Source organism: Bos javanicus, chromosome 19 (genome assembly GCF_032452875.1).
Source record: "Bos javanicus breed banteng chromosome 19, ARS-OSU_banteng_1.0, whole genome shotgun sequence".
NCBI lineage: Eukaryota > Metazoa > Chordata > Mammalia > Artiodactyla > Bovidae > Bos > Bos javanicus.
In genome coordinates, this window is record NC_083886.1 from 26,645,390 (window position 1) to 26,666,796 (window position 21,407).

General features: G+C 39.7%; 1 protein-coding gene across 6 annotated transcripts in view; it reads left to right on the forward strand.

Annotated features, from left to right (window-relative positions):
* Window positions 1–21,407, forward strand: part of KIAA0753 (KIAA0753 ortholog) — a 66,504-nt gene that overhangs the window by 26,271 nt on the left and 18,826 nt on the right. For 5 of the 6 annotated variants that reach the window (XM_061390783.1, XM_061390779.1, XM_061390782.1 and 2 more), the window contains exons 7-13: window positions 1,004–1,214; window positions 8,764–8,999; window positions 11,303–11,469; window positions 13,102–13,221; window positions 14,290–14,379; window positions 17,517–17,595; window positions 18,651–18,734. In XM_061390783.1, coding sequence (XP_061246767.1) covers window positions 1,004–1,214; window positions 8,764–8,999; window positions 11,303–11,469; window positions 13,102–13,221; window positions 14,290–14,379; window positions 17,517–17,595; window positions 18,651–18,734 — 987 coding nt within the window. The remainder of the gene's footprint in view (window positions 1–1,003; window positions 1,215–8,763; window positions 9,000–11,302; window positions 11,470–13,101; window positions 13,222–14,289; window positions 14,380–17,516; window positions 17,596–18,650; window positions 18,735–21,407) is intronic. The other variant, XM_061390781.1, reaches the window with a different exon arrangement.

A 21,407-nucleotide genomic window follows, 5' to 3' on the forward strand; every position in this document is an offset into this window, starting at 1 on the left:
AGCTATAGGGAAGCACGCTGTAGTGGGAAGAATTCTAGAGCAAGTGACAGACCATTTCTACCATTAGCTAGCCCTTGGTGATCCTTAAGACCCTTTCTACCTTTATCCAGCAAATGTATTTGTGATTTATGTTGCTTACATTTATGTATATGGAATCACTATCAGGAATGCAATTTTATTTGAAGAACATAGCTTGATCATTCTAGAAAGGATCTCAAGAGATAGAAACTTTCTATCCCAAAGTTTGGGCAAGAGTACCTTAACATAATGTTTCTTAAACATACCCTTTATCTCCCCTACATTTGAAAATATTCAGTAGCACAAGAAATTTATTCTTGTTGATGTGTACTACACTATCCCACAGTTTATGTTCTTATCCTTACTGTCATCTGAACTAAATGTCCCTGACTGTGTTCAGTTTTCGTTAACATGTACTGACCATGGGAGACTGGGCCCTTGCTGCCTGGTGATGAGTGAGTGGGTGCTTGTTAGAGCACATGCCTCTCTCAGGAAAGGGGGCTGGCAGGGAAGATCTCCCCCATTGTGGTGGATGAGTGATCAGAGCCATTAACATGCTAAGTTTCCTTTAGTTTATGAAGATGTGCGTTATAGTTTGTGTGCCCACTTAAAAGATTATTTAAGTTTATGAGGTTTTCATTGGAAACTAATTAAATAAATTATATTGGATTATATTCTGAAGACTGTGGTTAGTTTTTAAACGGGGATCCTTAGTTTTAGAATTTGGATACCTTTAATAGTAATGATATTCTTTACTTGTTGATCATTGGTTTTCATGAGCTAAACATGTAAAAGAGCATGCAGAATTCCTTTTATTAACTGGATGTCCTATATAACCAAGTTTTAAAAGTAAGTGATGGTTCACTAACAATTGGAGATGGCCATTTAATAACATATTTTTCCAGGGTCCCCATTTTCCATTTTGTGATCAACAGTCAGACTTTTGTGAGACAAACTAAGAGAATGATTGACTGTTTCATGGCAGGCTTTGGAATCTCTCCTGGAAAAGAAACTGTCTCCAAAAAAGGCAAAGAAATGTTTCGGTGAAATTCGGAGCAGATTTCCCATTGGTAGCCAAAGGGCTTTAGAGAGATGGCGAAACACATCCCCAAAGAGTGAGAGGAAGCCCTTTGTAGCAAAGGAGATATTTCCACAGGAAACAAGACAACCTTCAGTGGCAAAGAAGCTCCTTGCTGGTATGTGTCCTAAAGTGTTTACTGCAAGATACTTTATTCCTTGACATTGTCTGGGCTTTAACAGTTGCCACATTGATTTATGCCACAGGATTTATGTCTGGTCAACAATAAGTGCACTTGAACTAGGATAAGTGAACAGCAGCCAAGATGCTACTTTAGGCTGGAGGCTGGAGTATTTCCATAGAGGAGGGAGAGTGAAGAAAGTAAAATTTCCTTTTCCTGCATTTGGGCTAACCAAAGTAAATTCCTACAGAGCTGGCAGTTAGAACCCTACTTTCTCTTCTAAGTTTGTTTATTTACATTTTAATGATAGCTGTGTATACATATACACACAAACACATACTTGGTTGATATGAATGGATTTTTTTTTTTTAACATAGGTAATAAATAAATTCTTGTTATTCCAGTAAGTAGAATTACAAGCTTATGTGGTTTGCCCATTTAAAACAGACACTGCCAACTTGCCCTTGAAAATGGGTGTACAGTTATGTTTTCAACTAGCACTGACCATCAGTATATATTTCCCCATATCCTTACCAAGTACTTTATACAATGAAATATAAAAAATTTCCAGTCTCTTGGTGGAAAATGTTACTGAATATCTTATTGTTTTATATTATATTCCCTGGTTCCTGGTGAGGAAGATTTTTCTTTCACATGTTCCTTGGCCTTGTTTATTTCTTCCTCTTCTGTGATTTGTCTGTTCATATGCTTTGCCATCTCCCTGCTGGGTCCTGTCTTTGCTTCAGAAGTTCTTTATGTATTTTGGATCTTCATCCTTTTCTGGTTTACATATATCATAAATATTTTCTCTTAAGATGCTTGACTTTTGCAGGGTCCCCCTTTCCCAGTATAAAGGGAATGCATTTTGACACATGATGCTGACTCGAGTTTTGGCAAATGTGCATATGAAGTTAAGGAAATTTTCTTCTGTTCCTGTTTTGCTGAGAGATTTTCTTGTCCTCTTTTTTTTTCTTCATAGTTAAACTTCATACTGATAGTACTTTAAAGTAGTTTTAAAATTTTAATATTGAAATTTTTAATGTGCCATTATATCAGTGTATGGACAAATCCAATAAGCTGGTTTCCCTTATTTTAGTTGAAGTAGAATATATGATGGCTCATCGGGTAAAGAGCCTGCCTGCAGTGCAGGAGACACAGGAGATGTGGGTTTGATCTTTGGTTTGGGAAGATCCCCTAGAGGAGGAAATGGCAACCCACCCCAGTATTCTTGCCTGAAAAATCCCAAAGGTTTGCCAAGAGTCAGACACAGCAGAGCAACTAAGCAACAACAGTTTTCCTTTTATAAGTTGAAGTGGAATGTACAGTCATTGGATTTTGTCCAGTTTGGAGTGGTTTTAAGGAGAACTACTGTGATTGTTTTTATATACGTCTCTTGGTACATGTGTGTATGTATTTCTTATGGGTTTATTCCCAGGAGTATTATTGTTAGGTCATCAGGGTATGTATTTGTTCAACTGTAATAAGGATTTTTTTCAAAGTAGTTTTATCTTTTATATTCCAACCAGTCGCCTATGAGAATAGTTGCTATACATCCTTGTCAGCACTTGTTATTAGTTTTAAAAATTTTAGCCACCTGCTTGGTGTGTAAGGCTGTCATTGTGGTTTTAGTTTATATTTTCTGGATGATTTATGGTGAGTACTTTTTCGTATATTTATTGGCCATTTACATGTCTTTTGTGAAGTGCCAGTTCAAGTCTCTTTCCCAGTCCTCCCTCTGCCTCCCTCTCTTTCTTATTTTCTGTTCCTTTTTTCCTTTCACTTTTCTCAATTGATTTGTCGAGTTCTTTGTAGGAGTATGCTGCATATGGGCCCTTTCCCAATTACCTGTGTTATAGATATTCTCTTAGAAATAAGATGTGGCTTGCTTTTAAATGTTGCTGTAGTGTCTTTTGATGGACAGAATTCTTAATTTCACTTAATTCCAACGTGGCAATCTTTTCCTATATAGGGTTTTTGTTTTTTAAGATTGTTTTTGGATCTTGTTTAAGAGGCTTTTCCTGGAAAAGGAAATAGCAGCGCACTCCAGTATTCTTGCCTAGGAAATCCCATGGACAGAGGAGCCTGGCAGGCTACAGTCCATGGGGTCACAAAGAGTCAGACATGATTTAGCGAGGAAACAACAATAACGCCCTGGTTGGGGGAAAAAATAATTAATTACTAGGGAAAAAAAAAGCTTTTCCCTTTGCTATAGTTAAGGAAACATTTTCCTATATTATTTTCTAGAAAAGGTTCATTTTCTTCCGGGTGGATATCTACTTGAGGTAGCACTCTTCGTTGAAAACATTATCCTTTTTCCCGCAGTGGCGATGTCACTTTTGTCATAAGTGAAGTGTCCACATGTGTAGGGTCACTTCCTGGGTCCTCTCTTCTCTTCCACTGATCTAATTGTGGGTTCTTAGGCTAGTGTATACTATCTTAATTATTATAAGTCAGTAGGTTCTTAGGCTAGTGTATACTATCTTAATTATTCTAAGGCAGCTTTTGTCACCAGTGACCCTCAGTATTTCCATAGAAATCTTAGGATCAGAATTTGTTGCTTCCCTGCCCTCTCTCTCTCAACACTCCCAAACAAACAACCTATTGAAATTTTGATGGGGAATTGATATCTTTACAAAATTATATTTCCCAATCCACAGGCAGGGTATATGTCCCTCTATTCATTTAAGTTGTTTTTAAATACTCTTAGTAACTTACAATGTGTGTGTGTGTGTTCATCTTTAGTTAGAATTATTGCTATTTCCAGCGCTCTAGTAAAGGATGTCTTTTTAAAAATTTAATTTCTAGCGTATATTATGGGTATACACATAGTTGATTTTGTGTGTTGATCTTGTATCTAGCAACCTTGCTAATTTATTTCTGTAATTTATCTGCATATTATTTGTGTTTTGCAATGTATATAGTCATGTCATCTATAAATATAACCATTGGTTTATGTCCTCCTTTCCAATCTTTATTTCTTTTATTATTTTTTTTCTATGGTTTTCTGGTTTTATTTACTTGATTTAGACGACTGATATAAAGGTATGTTAAAGTCTTTGAAGACTTTTAAAATTTCTCATTGTATTTGTATTCATTTTTGTTTAGTACATTTTGAAGTCGTGCTATTAGATGCATAAGCATTCCTTACTGATAAATCTTTTTTGGTGGATTTTATATATTATTATTAAATATTTGTCTTGCTAATGTCATTCACTTTGGGTTCTGTTTTGTTTGATACAAATATTGTTTCATCTACCCAACTTATTTGGCATTTACCTAGAATAACATTTCACATCCCTTTATGTACAGTCCGTCTTTGCTCTTTTAAGAATGTTTGTTGTAAGTTCTTCATTGTCAGTGTTTTTCACCCTGTTGTAGAGTTCTATATTTAACCTACTGACATTTACTGAGATTAATGGCACATTTGGACTTCTTTCTCCCTTTTTATTTTGATCTGCCACTTCTTTTTCTTTGTTGTAATTTACTATGTTAATCGAGTTCTTGTTTCATTTTGTTTCCTCTACTGATCTGAAGTTATAAATCAGTTCACTTTCTCAATTTGTCACTAATTCTGTGGCACCTGCATAGTATAATGTCCTGCCTGTATCGTGAATGTAACAAAACCTAACCTCCTCAGTCGCTGTTAGATATTCACTTGCTGTAACGGGGCATTCTGTTCCCTTCATTGGTAGGCGGGTAGAACCAATGCTGCCACCTTCCTTCTACCCAGGGGCCGCCTTCCGCTCAGTGTGGGTGTGATGCTTATTGGATGCTGTATCCTCTGTGGGAGCCCAGGGCCCGGCAGTAATTAGGCGCTTAAACAACCAGCTCTGAAGAGGGTGTGGTAGAACAAGAAAAGGCTTTGAGCAACAGATCATGGTAACTTCAGTTCTGGGTATTAGGGGCTCGTTTACGACGCTCTGGAGGAAATGTAGAGAACTTTCCAGGCCTGCCCACAGAGACGTGTTTCCCAAATGAGTTGAAAGATGAGAGGGACCCGTAACTGTGAGTGCACCAACAGGCGGGGACCAGCTTCAGAGAGAAAAGTTGGGAAACCTGTTCATTTAAAACTCACCACAGGTACCAGTGAGGGAAAGCAGGAAGACAGACCACTGTGGGGAAGACGGGGACCAAAAAGCCCTCCCTCTGGTCCCAGCTCGGCCCGTTTGTGATCCTGGGTGGGTAATTTCGTCTCTCTGAACCTTCATTTTTGTATCTGTGAATGCGGATAATACAGGCATACTTCACATTACTGTGCTGCACTTTATTGCGCTTTGCAGATACCGTGGTTTTTACAAGTTGAAGGTTTGCGGCAACCCTGTGTTGTCAGGTGATAGTTAGCATTTTTGAGTGATAAAGTATTTTTTAATTAAGGTGTGTACATTTTTTCAAGACACAGCACTATTGCACACGTACTAGACTACATACTATATAAGCATACATTTGTATGCACTGGGAAACCAAAACACTTGAGTGACTCACTTTATCATGATATTGCTTTATTGTGGTGGTCTGGAATCGAACCTGCAACCTCTCTCAGGTATGCTGGTGGTCCTTATCCTGTGTGACTGACTGAGCTGTTTAAAGTAGCAAATTAGGTATTTCATCCAGAAGTACGTAAGCTTCAGTTGTCTGGAACAGCGCTGCAGTTTCTGACGGCAGGATGAATGGGCCTCACCCTGGACTGGGGGTCAGAAGATGTGACGCTGTTGCTTGCTGTCCTTGACCTTGAGTAAAACACTTGACTGTCATTTCCTCATCTGAAAAGTTAATCATTGCCCCGCCTGCTCTGTGTCACAGTGAGCCTCAAATGTGAATGTGAAGGATGTTAGAAACTGAAGAGATGTACAGATGTAAGAGATGATGATAAAATCATTGTTGTTATCATCATTACAAATTGAGGTGTGATTATGCTTAGCCACTTGGCAAATTTGGTACAGTTGCTTATGGCGAAGGTTGTGATCCTCTTATTTTTATTTATGTGTATTATTATTTTTTTTCTTTATGAACTGGATTTCAGAAGGTTGTGGTGTCTTTTCTGTTTTAGATGTCGCTCTACCTAATTCCTCCATTCTGACCTCCCGCCCCTAAAAGTCACAGGGAGCCAGTTAGGTGGGAAATCACGTCTTTGCCATTTTCATTTGAATTAAATGTGTGAGCCTGATTTGGTCTTGTGATTTCTGTAACTGATGCATTTCTTTAGCAGCTGCTGGAATGTTCTTGAAGTGGTGGATTGCATTAGCACAACTCGTCAGACGTAAGGACAATCCCTCCCCACCACCAGCAATGTCCTCAAACTCAGCTGCCCCTGGAGCTTGTACTACATTTGCAGTTGGTTTATACAGATCATTACTGGAAAGGCATCGGGACCTAGAGGTCAGAGTCACCTTGCTATATGTAAACCTGAGGGTTAATAATTAAATTTTAGACTAGGATTTGTTCTAAGCATTCTTTCCTTTCAGTTTATGTATCCTTACTGTGTAACCTCCATGGCCTTGAAAAGTACCAGATTAAAAAAGTGATGCAAGAGGAACCTGGCCTTTAGCCTACTGCTGTTAAAAGCAGTCTAAATGTAGTAAAACTGATGGACCTTTGGGTTGTGTCTGATTTTTGCTATTATAAACGCTTTGAAGTGATTGTCTATCTCATGTCTTCCTGTGTACGCATGAGGCTCCCTCAAGGCTGAGGGTGTTCCTAGGAGTGAAGCTTCTGGGCGACAGTGTGGGCGAATCTTCTGGTAGCTGCGCCAGTTCACTCCTGCACTAATAGCTATGAGAGTACTTGTTTTTCTGCATCTTTGTTTATACTTGGTATTGTCACATTAAAAATTTTCCTCCCAATCTGATGAATTTGAAACGGTACCTCATTGCTTTAATTTCGATTTTCTGATTGCTGGTGCTCATCTTTTCATGTTTTTATTGACAGTTTAGATTTTCTCTCTGCCATTTTCTGTCCTTTGCCTGTTTCCCTATTGCATTGTTTGTTTTCTTATAGATTCACAGTTGTTCTTTATCTATTCTGGATATTAAGCCTATATTAATTATATACCGTACAGAAATCTACTTTCAGACTCTGGCTTCTCTGTGACTTTTTTGGTGTCTTTGTCAAAAGCAAGGTGCAGTTTAGTGTAATTAAGTTTACATATGTTAACATTATATTTGGCTTTAAGAAAGCATTTTCTGCCCTGATGTCATACTCATATTCTTATATTTTCTTGTAAAAGCTTTAAAAGTTTTGCTTTCGCATTTAGGTCTTCTTTACATTTAGAATGTAAGCGTTCCGTGTGAGGGTGAGGATTCTCACACGGAACACTTAGATCTTTCCGTAGTTACCTATGGGTACTAGTAATCTCAGCATCATTTATTGAGCGCTGCAGCTCACACTCATTGATCTGTCATACTGCCTTGGTCACACCCGTCCCGCTTCGTTGGTTTCTGCCTGTTCCTGCATCACTCCCACACTGCCTTAATTATTACAGCTTTATCACGAACACTGTCTCTGGGAAAATAAGACTCCCACCCCTGCCCTACTCCTCACTTTGTTGTTCTTCAGAATTAGTTGGGCTGTCTTGGGATTTTACACTTTGTAAGAATTTTAGCATTAAAATTTTACATCCACAAAAAAGAAATCTGTTGAGATTTTAATTGAACTTGCATTTGAAATTGAGGATCACTATGGGGAGAATTGACGCTTTACAGTATTTTTTTCATTCATGAAAAGAATTGATCCAGACTTTCTTTCTTGTCCTTCAAAAATACCTTTGAACTTTTTTGTTTGGTAAAAAGTCTTATACATCTTTCCTAAGATTTCTTCCTTAGTGCCTTATAGTTTAGTTGCTATTGTTAATGGGGTACTTTTTCTCTTATATTTTCTCTAATTAGTTATTTTGGTATCTGCAAATGATACTGAATTTTGTTTATTTTTCTTCTTCTATCCAGAAACATTGCTGAACTCTATTCTTAGTTGTAATTGCCTATCTGTAGATTCTCTTTGGATTGTTTCTATATACAAAATATCTCATCTTCAAATACAGTTTTACTTTCTTTCCCATTGCAGCTTATATGTCATGTATGGATTTCAGACTTTATTCTGTATCAAATTTGGAGCCATCGAAGGTTTTGAGAAGTGATACTTAAATATTTACATTAAAAACATAATTATGGTAGTCAGGAGAAGGTGTGATTGAAGAGAAAGAAGGGGTCTGTTAGAAGATGCTGCTGTTGCAGTCACAAGATATTTATTGCAAGCCTGACCTTAGGGAGTGGCAGGAGGGAAGAAAAGGGCAAGAGGTATTTTACTGATAGAATTAGGATTTGAGGGACCAGGTGAGTAAGTAAATGTGGGAGGTGAGATTTAGGAGTCACCCATGATACTTAGGTTTCTGCCATAGAACTGCAGTAGGAGTCATAGGATCAGAAGCAACTCTTGGCAGCAAGACACTTCAGCTTTTAACAGGGTGTTGTGAGCTTATCTGCCTCTGGATAATCATTCTTACTTGATTTGAATAGCATTTCCTTCCGCTTGTCCTTCTGAAATCTCCATGTAGATAAGTATCAACCCGATACAGAGCTTCCAGTGACCCAGAGGCTGGAAAATGAGCTTGATGGATTAGAGGCGGATATCCTTCAGGAAAACGCTCCATCTATCCTCGACCAAAATGCAGGCTTCAAAGAAGAGGCATTAGCCCTGGCAAAAATAAAAGCAGGGAGAAAGAAGCTTGTGACTGAGAACGTGCCACCGTCTAGGAAGAAAGATACTCTGGCACCAGCAAGACCACAGCAAGTATGAAATCACTCCTCTCTTTTGGCCCATTTGTATTAATCTGACATTGTCCAAGGTCACACAGGCTGGTAAGTGGTGGAGTCAGGATTTGAGTTCTTGGGCATTTGAATGCCAGAGCCCTTAAGCCCAGCTGTCTAAGCTGACATAGCTTATAAACAAAAAACAAGTTTTAGTATTGTTACTAAGGACAGGGCATTCTTTCTTGTCCAGGTTTAGTAAGAGCCTTTCTGATTTGATACCATGGTCTTCATTGGGCAGGCTATTTTAAAATACAATTTTTTTCTGCTTCTGATTTGGAAGTATGAAATTTGAAGGTTTAAGATGAAGATTTTCTGCTAAATATTGATACATAATATATCACTTGATATTGAAAGGCATCTTAGGGTGAGTACTTTCTAACATGGCTTTGGGAGTCAGCTGGCTTCAAAGTACATTATATTCTTAAGCGCCTATCTAAAATTTAACTTTAGGCCCTACCAGTGGAGAACTGGCTAGAAGACCACCTCCTAGTCTGAATATGCTTAACGTGGTTACTCCAATTTGATGGCTTCTCCATAGGCTTCTGTAACATAATCACCTGTTACTCATAAATCATGGATTAAGATCAAGTCTTTATTGCTTTTCAAACAGACTCTCAAGGGAGATCATTGGGCAGTCAGGGTTGAGCTTATACAAATTCAGCCTGGAATATTTCTCCGAAACAGCCTTGTTCTCTATAGCATTTTATGGTAGTTGTTCTGTTTAGGTGGCATATACCTTCCTGCCTTCATCATGCTGCTGCTGCTAAGTCGCTTCAGTCGTGTCCGACTCTGTGCGACCCCATAGACGGAAGCCCACCAGGCTCCCACATCCCTGGGATTCTCCAGGCAAGAATACTGGAGTGGGTTGCCATTTCCTTCTCCAGTGCATGAAAGTGAAAAGTCAAAGTGAAGTCGCTCAGTCATGTCCGACTCTTAGCGATCTCATGGACTGCAGCCTGCCAGGCTCCTCCGTCCATGGGATTTTCCAGGCAAGAGTACTGGAGTGGGGTGCCATTGCCTTCTCCTGACTTCATCATACTCCTTCTCTATTAGCTCTTTTAATCTTCTAGAAATTTGGGAAGACATTATCTCCCATTTTACAGATAGGAAACCTCAAGACTGAGAGATGTGTTTTATCCAAGAATGTTTTACAATTTATCTCTTTTGCTTAGTTAGGAAGAAATATATATTTCTTTATATATATATATTTCTTTATATATATACATTTATATATTAAATATATAAATATTTAATTTATATTTAATATATTTATATTTAAATATATTTAACATTAATATATTTATATTAAATATACAAATATATATTTATATATAGTATGTATATATATATTTATATAAAATTCATATATTTATATATTTATAATATATAATATATATTATAAATATATATTATATATATTTTATATATTTATAAATATATTGTTTATATTGTATATTTATATATATAATATATATATTTATATATTATATATTTTTATATATTTTATATTTATATTTATAAATTTTATATATTTATATTTATAAATATATAAATATATAAAATATATATTTATAAAATATATGTCTTTATATATATTAAATATAAATATTTAATTTATATTTAATATATTTATATTAAATATACAAATATATTTATATATTTATAAATATATTTATATTTATATATTATGTATATTTACATATTTTATATATTATATATATTTATATAAAATTCATATATTTATATATTATAATATATTATAAATATATAAGACGTTATATATATTTTATATATTTATAAATATATTATATATTTATATATTATATATTACAATATATATTATAAATTTATATATATTTTATATAGTATATATTATATTTTTTATATATTTTATATATTTATAAATATAAAAATATAAAAATATATATAAAATATGTGTCTTTATATATATTAAAATATAAATATTTAATTTATATTTAAATATATATTATATTTATATTTAATTATATTAAATATATAAATATATATTTCTTTATATGTGTATATATAAAGATGGCCAAGCCAGGGATTCAGTTTTACACGTGTGCCCCTCTCCCCACAACCAGGGTTGTTTTAGTGTAATCTGTGCTGTCCCCAAATTTCTACAACAGTGCTTTCCACTTAAGTTTTTGCTGAATGAATGCCTGAACAGCATAGGGACATTTGAACCTTCAGTAAGCCTGAGGTTAAAACCAGTTTCTTTGCTATCCATTTGGCTTTATAATTCATATTTATCTCTTGCAGGGACTCCACAAAGCTGAAAAAAGTAGACTAATCCCCTCTTACAGCAAAAGCAGGTTGCAAAGGACAACAGTCTCCTCCAGATTAAAAATGAACCAACAGCCTGTGAAAGACAGTAGGGCTCCTTGGATACCTCCAAACCCCACATCCCCACCAGCATCTCCTAAATGGTATGTAAAAATTCAAGCATTCAGGTATGTGATCTTACTTTTCCTCCACAGATCAAAGGTGACCTATTGCTTAGAGCAAGTGAAGCAGTGGCCTTAGTCCCCTTTACGGAAAAAAGCTTATTTGGATGGGTAATACATGAAATGTTTTTGACTGGAAGCCCATTGGGTCCTTTTTCCTACTTGACTGTGGGTAGAGTAACTCCCACAGGTTACTCCAGTACCCTGTGGACTTCGAGGGCTGCTCTTCACTCGCCTCTACACCCAGTGGATCCTGGTTACTTGAGGCTAGGAACTGTGCCTTATATCTGAATGTACAGTGCCTGATGTAGTCAATCTTAGTAGGCATTTAGTAAATCTTTGCTGAATGAATGCTTAAAAATAATTCCTAGTCCAAGTCAAGACAACATGAATTAAAAAACCGTACAAACCTCATAGATGCTGTCCTGACGCAGAGGACAGTTAGGATAGAGCTGACATTACTGCCTTGTCACCCTTACTCAGGAGAAGGCAGTGGCAACGCACTCTAGTACTCTCGTCTGAAAAATCCCATGGACAGAGGAGCCTGGTAGGCTGCAGTCCATGGGGCCATGAAGCAACTTAGCAGCAGCAGCAGCACTTACTCACAGCACATAGAGAATGAGGGCCCAATCTTCTGCAGAGCTGGGAAGAAGGCATTGTCCTTCTGGGGCACAGAGTCCAGTGAGGCAGAAATTACAGTCTTCAGGGAAGTGGTTAAAAATGGGAGCTCGTGTACCATGGACAGTGGTTCTCAGAAGCACAGTGGAAAGGACCTGGAGCTAGGACAGTCACAGGAAGGCAGGCAGAAGCAGTCACATGAGGAGGAGAGCGAGCGAGAAGGTAGGTGACATGAAGGGTCCCACTTCTAAGAGGCCCGCAGGAGATGTGGTGAGAAGCTTGGTGGGATGGGGTCCCCTGAGGGCTGAGTGATTCTCAGTGGACGGTTATGCTTATTCATCAGCTTTCACTTTAAAGGTGAAGAAACTGTCCAGAGAATCTAATGCCTTGCTTATGTAGCAGGACTAAAATCAGGTCTTCTGATTTCATAATATATGTGCTGCTTTGCTTTATTTCTGTGCTCTTAATTCTCTGTTTTTATGTATGTACTAGTGTAGAGATGTAAATTCAGTTGGTAAGCTCATGAAAACAGAAGTTGGTTGGAGTTTATATTGCAAACCAAATATACAATGCACTGTCTTCTAGAGTGTACATGTGGTAGATAGGGGAGGTAAGGGGGAAGGCTTTGGGGTTCCAAGTGCTGTATTAGACCTGATAAAAGGTACAGAGTTTCTGTGTAATGTGAAATATAATTTGTGACCCAAATCTGTATATTAGAACAGGGTTTTGTTGAATTTCACCCATTATTCTGTAATTGACAATTGTTTTTTCATTTAAAATAGTGATTGCTTCTGTGAAGCAAAAAGGACCTTCTCTTTGACACTGAACCTGAATCCTGGATGCTGTCACTCTGCTTCACATTCAGCTTCCAATGTAGAGCCCCTCCGTAGATCACCAGTACTGTGACACTCTTGTCTTTTCTCAGCTGGCACCTTTTATGAGTGATCAGGTGTGGAGGGAATGGTTACAAAGGTGTAAGTTTTCCTTGTTTTGCAGTGCCGCCTGGCTCAAGGCGAAATCTAGCCCCAAAGATACCACCAAAGAACAGTCTCTCCAGCAGGAAGATACGCAAGAGGACAGTCGGTTGAGAGGTGCTGTTGAACACGAAGCAGTGAGGTTTGTGCTGGCATTTGTCAGATCTTTGAAATGGGCCCCCTTTCAAATGGAATTCTGAAGTGAGCTCTCCTCTTGCCCATGTATAATGTTGGCTGTTTAAAATGGAAATTACTAAACTTTCCTGTCAAATTATGCAGCTTAGACAGTGAGCCCCTCTTTTATTCCTTGCCTAATTCATTCAAAAATTATGTGCGTTTCAGTTGTCTACCAATTGCTTGTTTTGGTACAGTTGTGAGCTCTTTGGAGACCTTTGCAGGGGTCAAGGGGGTGGGCAAAAAGGACAGACTCGCAGCCCCTGCTTATTTATAGTCAACAGGGAGGACATGTTACTGACTATAAGACAGAAAGGTGTATGTCCCCTGAAACCTGAAGTGTTAAATGCTGAGAGAGTTCAGAAGGCGGACAGGACACCTCTGCAGAGATCTGGGCTTCCTGGAGGGAGATGGAAAAGCAATTAGGACTTGAAGAATAGGCTTTAAATAGGGGGTGATGAGGTGAGGCCATTCCATGACAGGAGAACAGTGAAAACAGGTTGCCTGCATTCATTTGGCTGGAATTGTTCTTGCAATTATGGGGAAGCCAGGGTGAAAGTGGACCATTAGATAATTTGATACTGTTCACTGTCCTGGGCTGAAAGCATCAAGCCCTAACACATACAATAAGGTTGTTAGGAGCTCGCTTTTCCTTACTGTGTTTATTTGACTTCACTCTGCCTTGAGGGCTCTCCTGGGAGCCCATTTCTTTGTCTGAGCTGGAAGATAGAGCAGCAGCATTGTTTTACAGCTGAGCAAGAAGTTCTAATTGCAGCGAAGGCTAGTTTTCTCGAGAATATTTGTGGCCAGGTTTTTGTGGCACTGCATGCTAACCAGGAATGCTCTTGCGGGTAAATGTCTTTTTACATGGAACATTACACCGAGAGCTTCACTGGCCCAGAGACTGAGTTACCTCCTGAGTCTTTGATGGAGCCGAGATGGGTGCTCTGCGGGGTCCTGACTCCTGGTCTGTTTATGCGGTAATGACACCTGCAGGTTGAGGCAGAATTGGCCTGACTTTTGTATTCTCTGCTAGACTCGCTTGGCTAGATGCTGAAACTTCCAAAAGATTGAAGGAATTAGAAGAATTAAAAGCCGAACAAATGGACAAAATGCAAAAACAGAGGTAACTGTCTGTTTTCTGAGGTAGAGAAAAACACAGCAGGCCTATTTTATATCATCTAGCTATTTTTACAACTTGTTGGGATTGTTTTTTGGTGTTGTCACACTTTTCATGTCTATTGTCTGTCAGACTGCTTAAAGTTCTTTGAAGTCACCTGAGAAGCCAACATCGGAGCTCAGACGGGAGCCCCTGGGAGTCCTGGCTAGTTTGAGGAGAGTTGGGATGTCTCTGTGATAGTATCCTTTAGGCTCCATTGGCTTGATGCTGAAACTTCCAGAAGAACAAAGGAACTGAATGAGCTGAAAACGGAAGAAAGGGATAGTTGTCAGAAACTGAGATATGTGTTTGCTTCTGAAGGATGATGCATGCTTGCCTATTCTTAAATTGGTCCAGACAGTTTCACCACCATCCTGGACTGTGTGGGCCTGACCTCACCAAATGAATGAATGAATGAGTGTCTGCATGCCTGCGTGTATTTGCACAGTATTTTTTCTAGAAAGTATTTCTTTTGTGTGCAGTTTGAATGATATCTACAGTTTAGGGGGAGTTTTATCTGAAAGACCAGTGTTATGTCTGTTTGTGTTTCCGTTGGAGATGCTTGTCTCTTGGCCAGGTGGGGCATATATATGCAGTCTGCTAGGATACTTCTGCTTCACATGTTAGCTTGAGTACAGCCTAAGGTTTTCGAGTGAGGTTGCTTTTCCCATTTGCCCCCAAGAGTGTCACCACCTAAATCCAGGCACGAAGAAGTTCATGAGCAGGCTTAGTTGTTACCGCTGCAGTTGGCTCATCTGTCTCGCTCTCATAGAGTCACCCTGAAGTCACGTGAACAGAATCCTCATTGATACAGCTGTGCATTCTATCACCAGTCATGAGAGAGCGTCCACTCCCAGGTTAGAAGGGCTGTGGCCCTTTCGTTAGAGGGTGAGTGTTGTGAACTACCACCACCCCCAAACCAAGAGATAGGTCAGCACCCCTACTCTCAAACTCCCCGCTGTGGGTCCCTCCTCAGTTGCATCTCCTTCTTTCTCCCCAGAGCTCACCACTGTCCTGATTCCTGTCTTCATCTTTTCATTTCTTGTATTCATAAATCTGTTACCCTTGTGTGTGTCCCTAATGGCATACTGTTTCATCTGGACAGCTGAGAAGCAGGCCCAAACCTGGAAAGGCAGTGTGCTGCTGGGATTAGATGAGGACTCCCGGGGAAAGCAGGCTGTGCAGGGTCCTTCCTAAACTTCTGGGAGTTTTTAGGTGCCCATCCGGAAAGTTTATAGATCATGAATGAGTCCTGGCAGATGTAGGGCTTACCATGTTTGGGGCCTCCGGAGATGCAGCAGGTGCAGTGGACCTCCGGAAGAGGCCTGGGCAGGGGGACAGCAGGCTGCCCGGTGTAGTCTTCCATTTTGCTACCAAGTAGTATTCCATCGTGTGACTGTTCACACACACACCTCCACAGTCTGTTTATACATCCTCTTGTGAATTAACCTCTGGGTTGTTTTCCATTGTTAGTTAGTATAGGAGTTCCCTTCTAGTTTTTCTGCATCCCAGCTGACATGTGGTAATGTCCGATTTTTAAAATTTCAGTTATTTTGGTGAGAGGGTGGTGGTATCTCGCTGGGATTTTACTTTGCATTTCCTTGAAGTCTAATGATGATGAACACTTGGTAGTGCTTACTGTGATGTGTTTATTCAAGTTTTGTATCCATTTTTTATTGTTTTTATAATTACTGATTTTTAAGAGTTTCAAAAAATATGGTCTGGATTTGAGGCCTCTTTCAGAATATGTGCAGCAAATATTTTCTCCCAGTCCTGTGGCTTGCCTATGTATTTTCTTAATGGGATCTTTTGAATATGAGAAGTTTCAAATTTTGATTAAGATCAGCTTAGCAGTTTTTTCATTTTACAGTTAAATCTTTTTTATGAACTAAGTAATCATGACCAGTGCTGAAGTTTCAAGGATATTCTATATTTTCTTCTAAAATGCTGTTAGTTTCAGTTTTATTTTTTATATCTGTAATCCCATTTTTGATTAATTTCTGTGTGTGAGATGAAATGCTTATCAGGGTTGATTGTTTTCCTTGTGGATATCTGACTAGTCTAAGCACCATCCAATGAAAGGATTATTTACCTTGAGCTCTACACTAGGGTCATCTGGGTGAACTGTTGGTTAAGGACCGTCATGCAGGTGTTTAGGTCTTTCCTTTGGGGTACACCACGTTCTCCAGAGATGAGTCTTTTGATCTGCTGCCTAAAAAGTGAGGACCTGTGTGTCCTTGGAGCTGAGATGGTCAGGAGGCTGTGAGTCTTACCCCTAGGCATTCAGCTTGCATCCATGCATCCCTCTTTTTAGTAGGGCACCTACAGTCTCAATGCAGTTGCATCTCAGGAGGCCCCTCCCGAGAATGAGCAACCAACCCATCTTCCCTCAGAGTTGCGGAGAGGCCATGGTCCAGTGCGTGAAGGAGGGAAGGGACCTAGGACCCTAACTTCTCAAACAGCATCTGACTCTTGTCTTTTATAGTTAAGCCACCTCCTCCCAGGTTACCCCTAGGCCTCGAGGTACCTGGTGCTCCCAGTCTTGAGCCTCTTAAGTCAGCAGTGCAAATTGTGTGAGTCCTCAGCTTTCCCCATTACAACTCTAGAATTCAGCCTTCTCAGGTTGGAAGTTACTTACCACTTTTGTCCTTGAGTTACTAGCACCATTTCCCGTGCCTTGTCATTGTGAGTTTATGTCTGATTCTGTTATTGTGGGGTTTGGGAGGGAACAAAATTAGTTTCATTTGTTGAGTCTTGTGCCCTCTATAGTTGTTTCGAGGGAGCCATTATTCTTTCAAAATGGACTCAGAGCCTAATATACTTCTTCAGATGTTATCTCAGCCTTTGTCCTCAAAGTTGGGGTCAGGACCAGCAGTATCACATCACCTGAGAGCCTGTTGGAAACACAGACTCTCAGGCCTCCCTCAGGCCAGCCGCATCAGAGTCTACGTTTAACAAGATCCCCTGGGATCTTGTATGAAAATTAGAACGGCACTGTGGTTTTATAGTCATTCAATTTCCCTTCGCCTGGGGTGGTAAATAAATATGCACAATAGGATATTTTCTTACTTTTGATTTTAATTTTCAATTTTATTTCTAAATAGTGTTTCTACCACCCAGTTAGCAGACAAGGTAGAGAAGGCAGTTCTGGAGCGTTTGAAGCCTCTCCTGGCCAAGGCCCAGGTAATCTAGTTCATCCCATATGCTTGCCTTTTGGAAGCTCTCAAATAAAAAGTGTTGCCCCAGAGGTCACACTGACCCTTTGCGGGGCTGTGTGTCTGTCCAGCAGTCAGCAGCTGCACTGCTGCTCGTGTGTCGTGGTGTGGGCACAGTGCTGCCAGGGCCCCTTTCGGGCACCCACACTACTGATGTGTCTTCCTTTGTGGATGAGGGTTCAAGATGGGGAGGAGAGAGAAAGTACCACTTTTGCGAAAGGTGAGATTTTCATTTAGGGAATGAGTTTCGATTGCAATTTATGTTCCTAATCAAATAAAGCTATTGTTGGCATTAGTGTTCAGTTCACTGCTTCCACTCTTAATTTTGTGCTTTTTCACCTCAGTGATCTGGAATGATTTGCTGTATTTTTTCCAGAGGAGAGAAATGTGAGGACAGCTTCTATGCACAAATTAGTGCTTTTTTCGAGATGAAATTGTATAGAGCATCACCAGTAGGTTTTGCCATCTTCCTCTGAGTAGTGAGCTGAATGCTATGGCCAGACCCTGTAAATCCATCCTGTAAATAGGAATGCTCTTGTTCGTGTGATTAGATGAAGCCATGGAAGAGCACTAGAATCTTAAATGGAGTGAACAACATTCTGGGTCTCTGAGTAGGGCACTGAACTTCTCTATCTCTTGGTCTGAGACATGTTAAATCATTTTTAGAGTCAATGAAAATCTCAGAAGTATAGAACTGGGAGGGTTCATAGAGGCCAAACCATTCAACCTCCTTATTTTGTCAATGAGGAAACTGGAACAGAGAAGTTGAGTAATTTGCACAAAAACACACAGCTACTCTGATAACAGTTTCAAAATTGAGGGAAGAAAAGGGGCAGAAAGCCAAGACCAGCACATGGCATTTATTTTCATGAAGACAGAGTGCTTAAATTTCCACAGAAAGCCTAATATAGCTAAAACTGATGAACAGTTCCACACAGAAGTTATTCTGGGAGCAGAATTCATTTGTACTAATATGGGTTGTAAATTTTCATAATTCATGAGTGTGCTTGTCTGTTTTAATAGAGAGTCAATTCTTCTCTGGAAGTAGATACTCATTTGAAGGATCAGCCATCAGAAATTGCAACAACAGCCCAGCCTGCAGAGGAGGTGCGTGTGGTGGGGCTGGCATTCTGGACTGACACTGGGATTATTACATGATGATATCCTCGGGTATAAGGAAAAATGACACATAGATGACCCTACAGACACTAGACTGCCCCACTCCCGAGGGTGGAGGTTTTTCACATCTGGCATGTTAATGCTACAGTGTATCTTTAGCATTATGACTTCCATGAGCCTTGTGAACAGCTCACAGAAAGCTCTTGAGCCACAGGTTTTTGTCAGCGGCTCTTTGCTTTCCTTCCAATGACAGAGCGTGGGTAGACTGCATGAGCCTGAATGTTGATGGCCCTCGGCAGAACAATGACTGCCCTCATTTCCTCTCGTTCAGCCTACTTTTGCTCATTACTGGCCTAATTTCCTTTATACTGAGGGCCTAACGTGTATTGTTAGGCAAGCATGTTTTGAGTGCCTAGTAATGACCAGTATCTGGCCTGGCAGAGACCAAAGGTGGCCCAGGAACAAATGACAGCATTTGAGAGAAATGAAAGCATGGCATGTGGTTGTCTGCCCCTGTGCTCTTCCTCTGGACGTGTGTTCCCCATTTGTGGGAATGTTGTCCTCCCTGCCCTTCCACCTCGGCGTAGGGACAGGAAGGTGCAGGCTGCCTCGGGCGGCTGTTCGTGGAGGGCGGAGAGAAGTTACTGCTTTCTGTGTTCAGAGCAAGTGAAGGGCCGAGCAAGGGCCGAGCTCAGAGTGAGAAGGAAATTGGATGCAGCTCCAGCAGCCCAACGACCTGAGCAACAGGAAGATGGTCGGTCCCAAGGATATATCCCAGTTCTAATTATTAAGCAATAGTTCAGCTTTGGCATATTTCTGTAATTTTTGCAGTTGTAATTTTATTGTACCAGTATTTTAGGACAGAATCTCATGGGAGGTAAGGCATAGCTGAAACCCTGCGTATGGCTCTGTAGACCAAGTGCGTGATGGCTGTGTCTTTTGTACTGCAGAGCCACCAGTGATGCCTTTTTCCCTAGAAAAGTAATGAGACTCACCTCTCATCTAGGGAGGCAACTCATGTGGTATTTTCATAGGAAAGAGAAATGAAGTGGTCATAAATGCTGTCAGTGAAGTAGGCATGTTTGAGTATTACTAGAAATGATTAGCTTTGTACATGAGAACCATGCATGATATAGGCATTAAATGGGCCTTAATACAATTTCTTAAAAAGGAAAAGTAACTCTGTCCAGTATTTACCATTCTCAGCTGCTGTTAAACTTTAGCATCACCATACAAGAGTTTCCCTGGCAGCACCATTGAGGGTCAGTGTTTATAAATAACTGAATAGAAGCAAACTTGTTGAAGTTGGCATGATGAAGTTAAAAAAGAGATATTTTGCTGTGTTAACTTATAAAAGAGCTGTGGGACCTTGATCCCAGATACCCAGAATTCTCATCTCTCAAAGGGAGGAGACGTTTGCTGCACTTTGCAAATCAGCTCTAGCTCTCAGTAGATTTGCTTGCAGACAGGATGATCCCTGGTGTCAGGAAATAGATTTTGGGAGGGTGCCATCATGGCATATTTGTCTCCTGCTGCTACTATTGTCATTAACTGAACTTGCGCATGAAATACATTTTTCCGAAGTGTGTAAGGTTTTCTCTTAATTAAAAGCTGTACCTGGCTAAAAAGGCAAACAATTCAGGAAAAGTATCATGTAAAATCTCCCCACCAGTGGGTACCGTATGCTCATCTGTATCCAGCTTCTTTATATTTTGGTGATCTTTTTCATATCAGCTCATTGGGTCCTTCCTTATCTCACAGGATTCTTGATATTTGATTCTTAAGAATGAAAATAACAGATACATACATCTTAATTAACTAGACCTGCATTATTGGTTTAGTTAACTCTAGATTTCTTGGTAATTTTATTGTACTGGCTATTCAGCTGATTTTTATTTCTTTAACTTTGGTCAAGGTTGAACATTTCTTTGTTGGTCATTAATGTATTTTCTTCTGTAAACCGTTAAAAGGTTTTAAAAATTACTATGGCGGTAACCGTTCTTCGTGCCAATCACTGTTTTTTAAGTGTTCCAGTGTACAAGTGCGCATATAATCCTTATAACTCTGAAATGTAGGGTTATTGTTTCTATATTACAAACCAGAGGATTGAGGCCCAGAGAGGTTAAGTATACTCGCCCCCACTTTGAGGCCTATCAGTGGCAGAACCAGGACTGGGTCCCAGAAATGTCTCCTTCCAGAGCCTGATACGATCATTTCCCCAGCAGACGTTCTTTGTTAAAAAGCTTCTTTCAGAGCAGATTATAGACACATATTAGAATCAACAGAAATACAACACATATAAAAATGTTTTGCAAGCCGTAAAGTGCTTTTTCAATGTAAAGGATACAAAATCAAGAAAGGCTGGTGAAACTCTTCCAGGTTAGGGGTGCTGTGCTGTGCTTAGTCGCTCAGTCGTGTTTGACTCTTTGCAACCCCATGGGCTGTAGTCCACCAGGCTTCTCTGTCCATGGGGATTCTCCAGGCAAGAATACTGGAGTGGGTTGCCATGCCTTCCTCCAGGGGATCTTCCCAACCCAGAGATTGAACCCAGGCCTCCCGCATTACAGGCGGATTCTTTACTGTCTGAGCAACCAGGGAAGCCCCCAGGTTAGTGGTAGAAAGTCTCAAACAGACAAGAACCATCAATTGTGATGTTGTGAA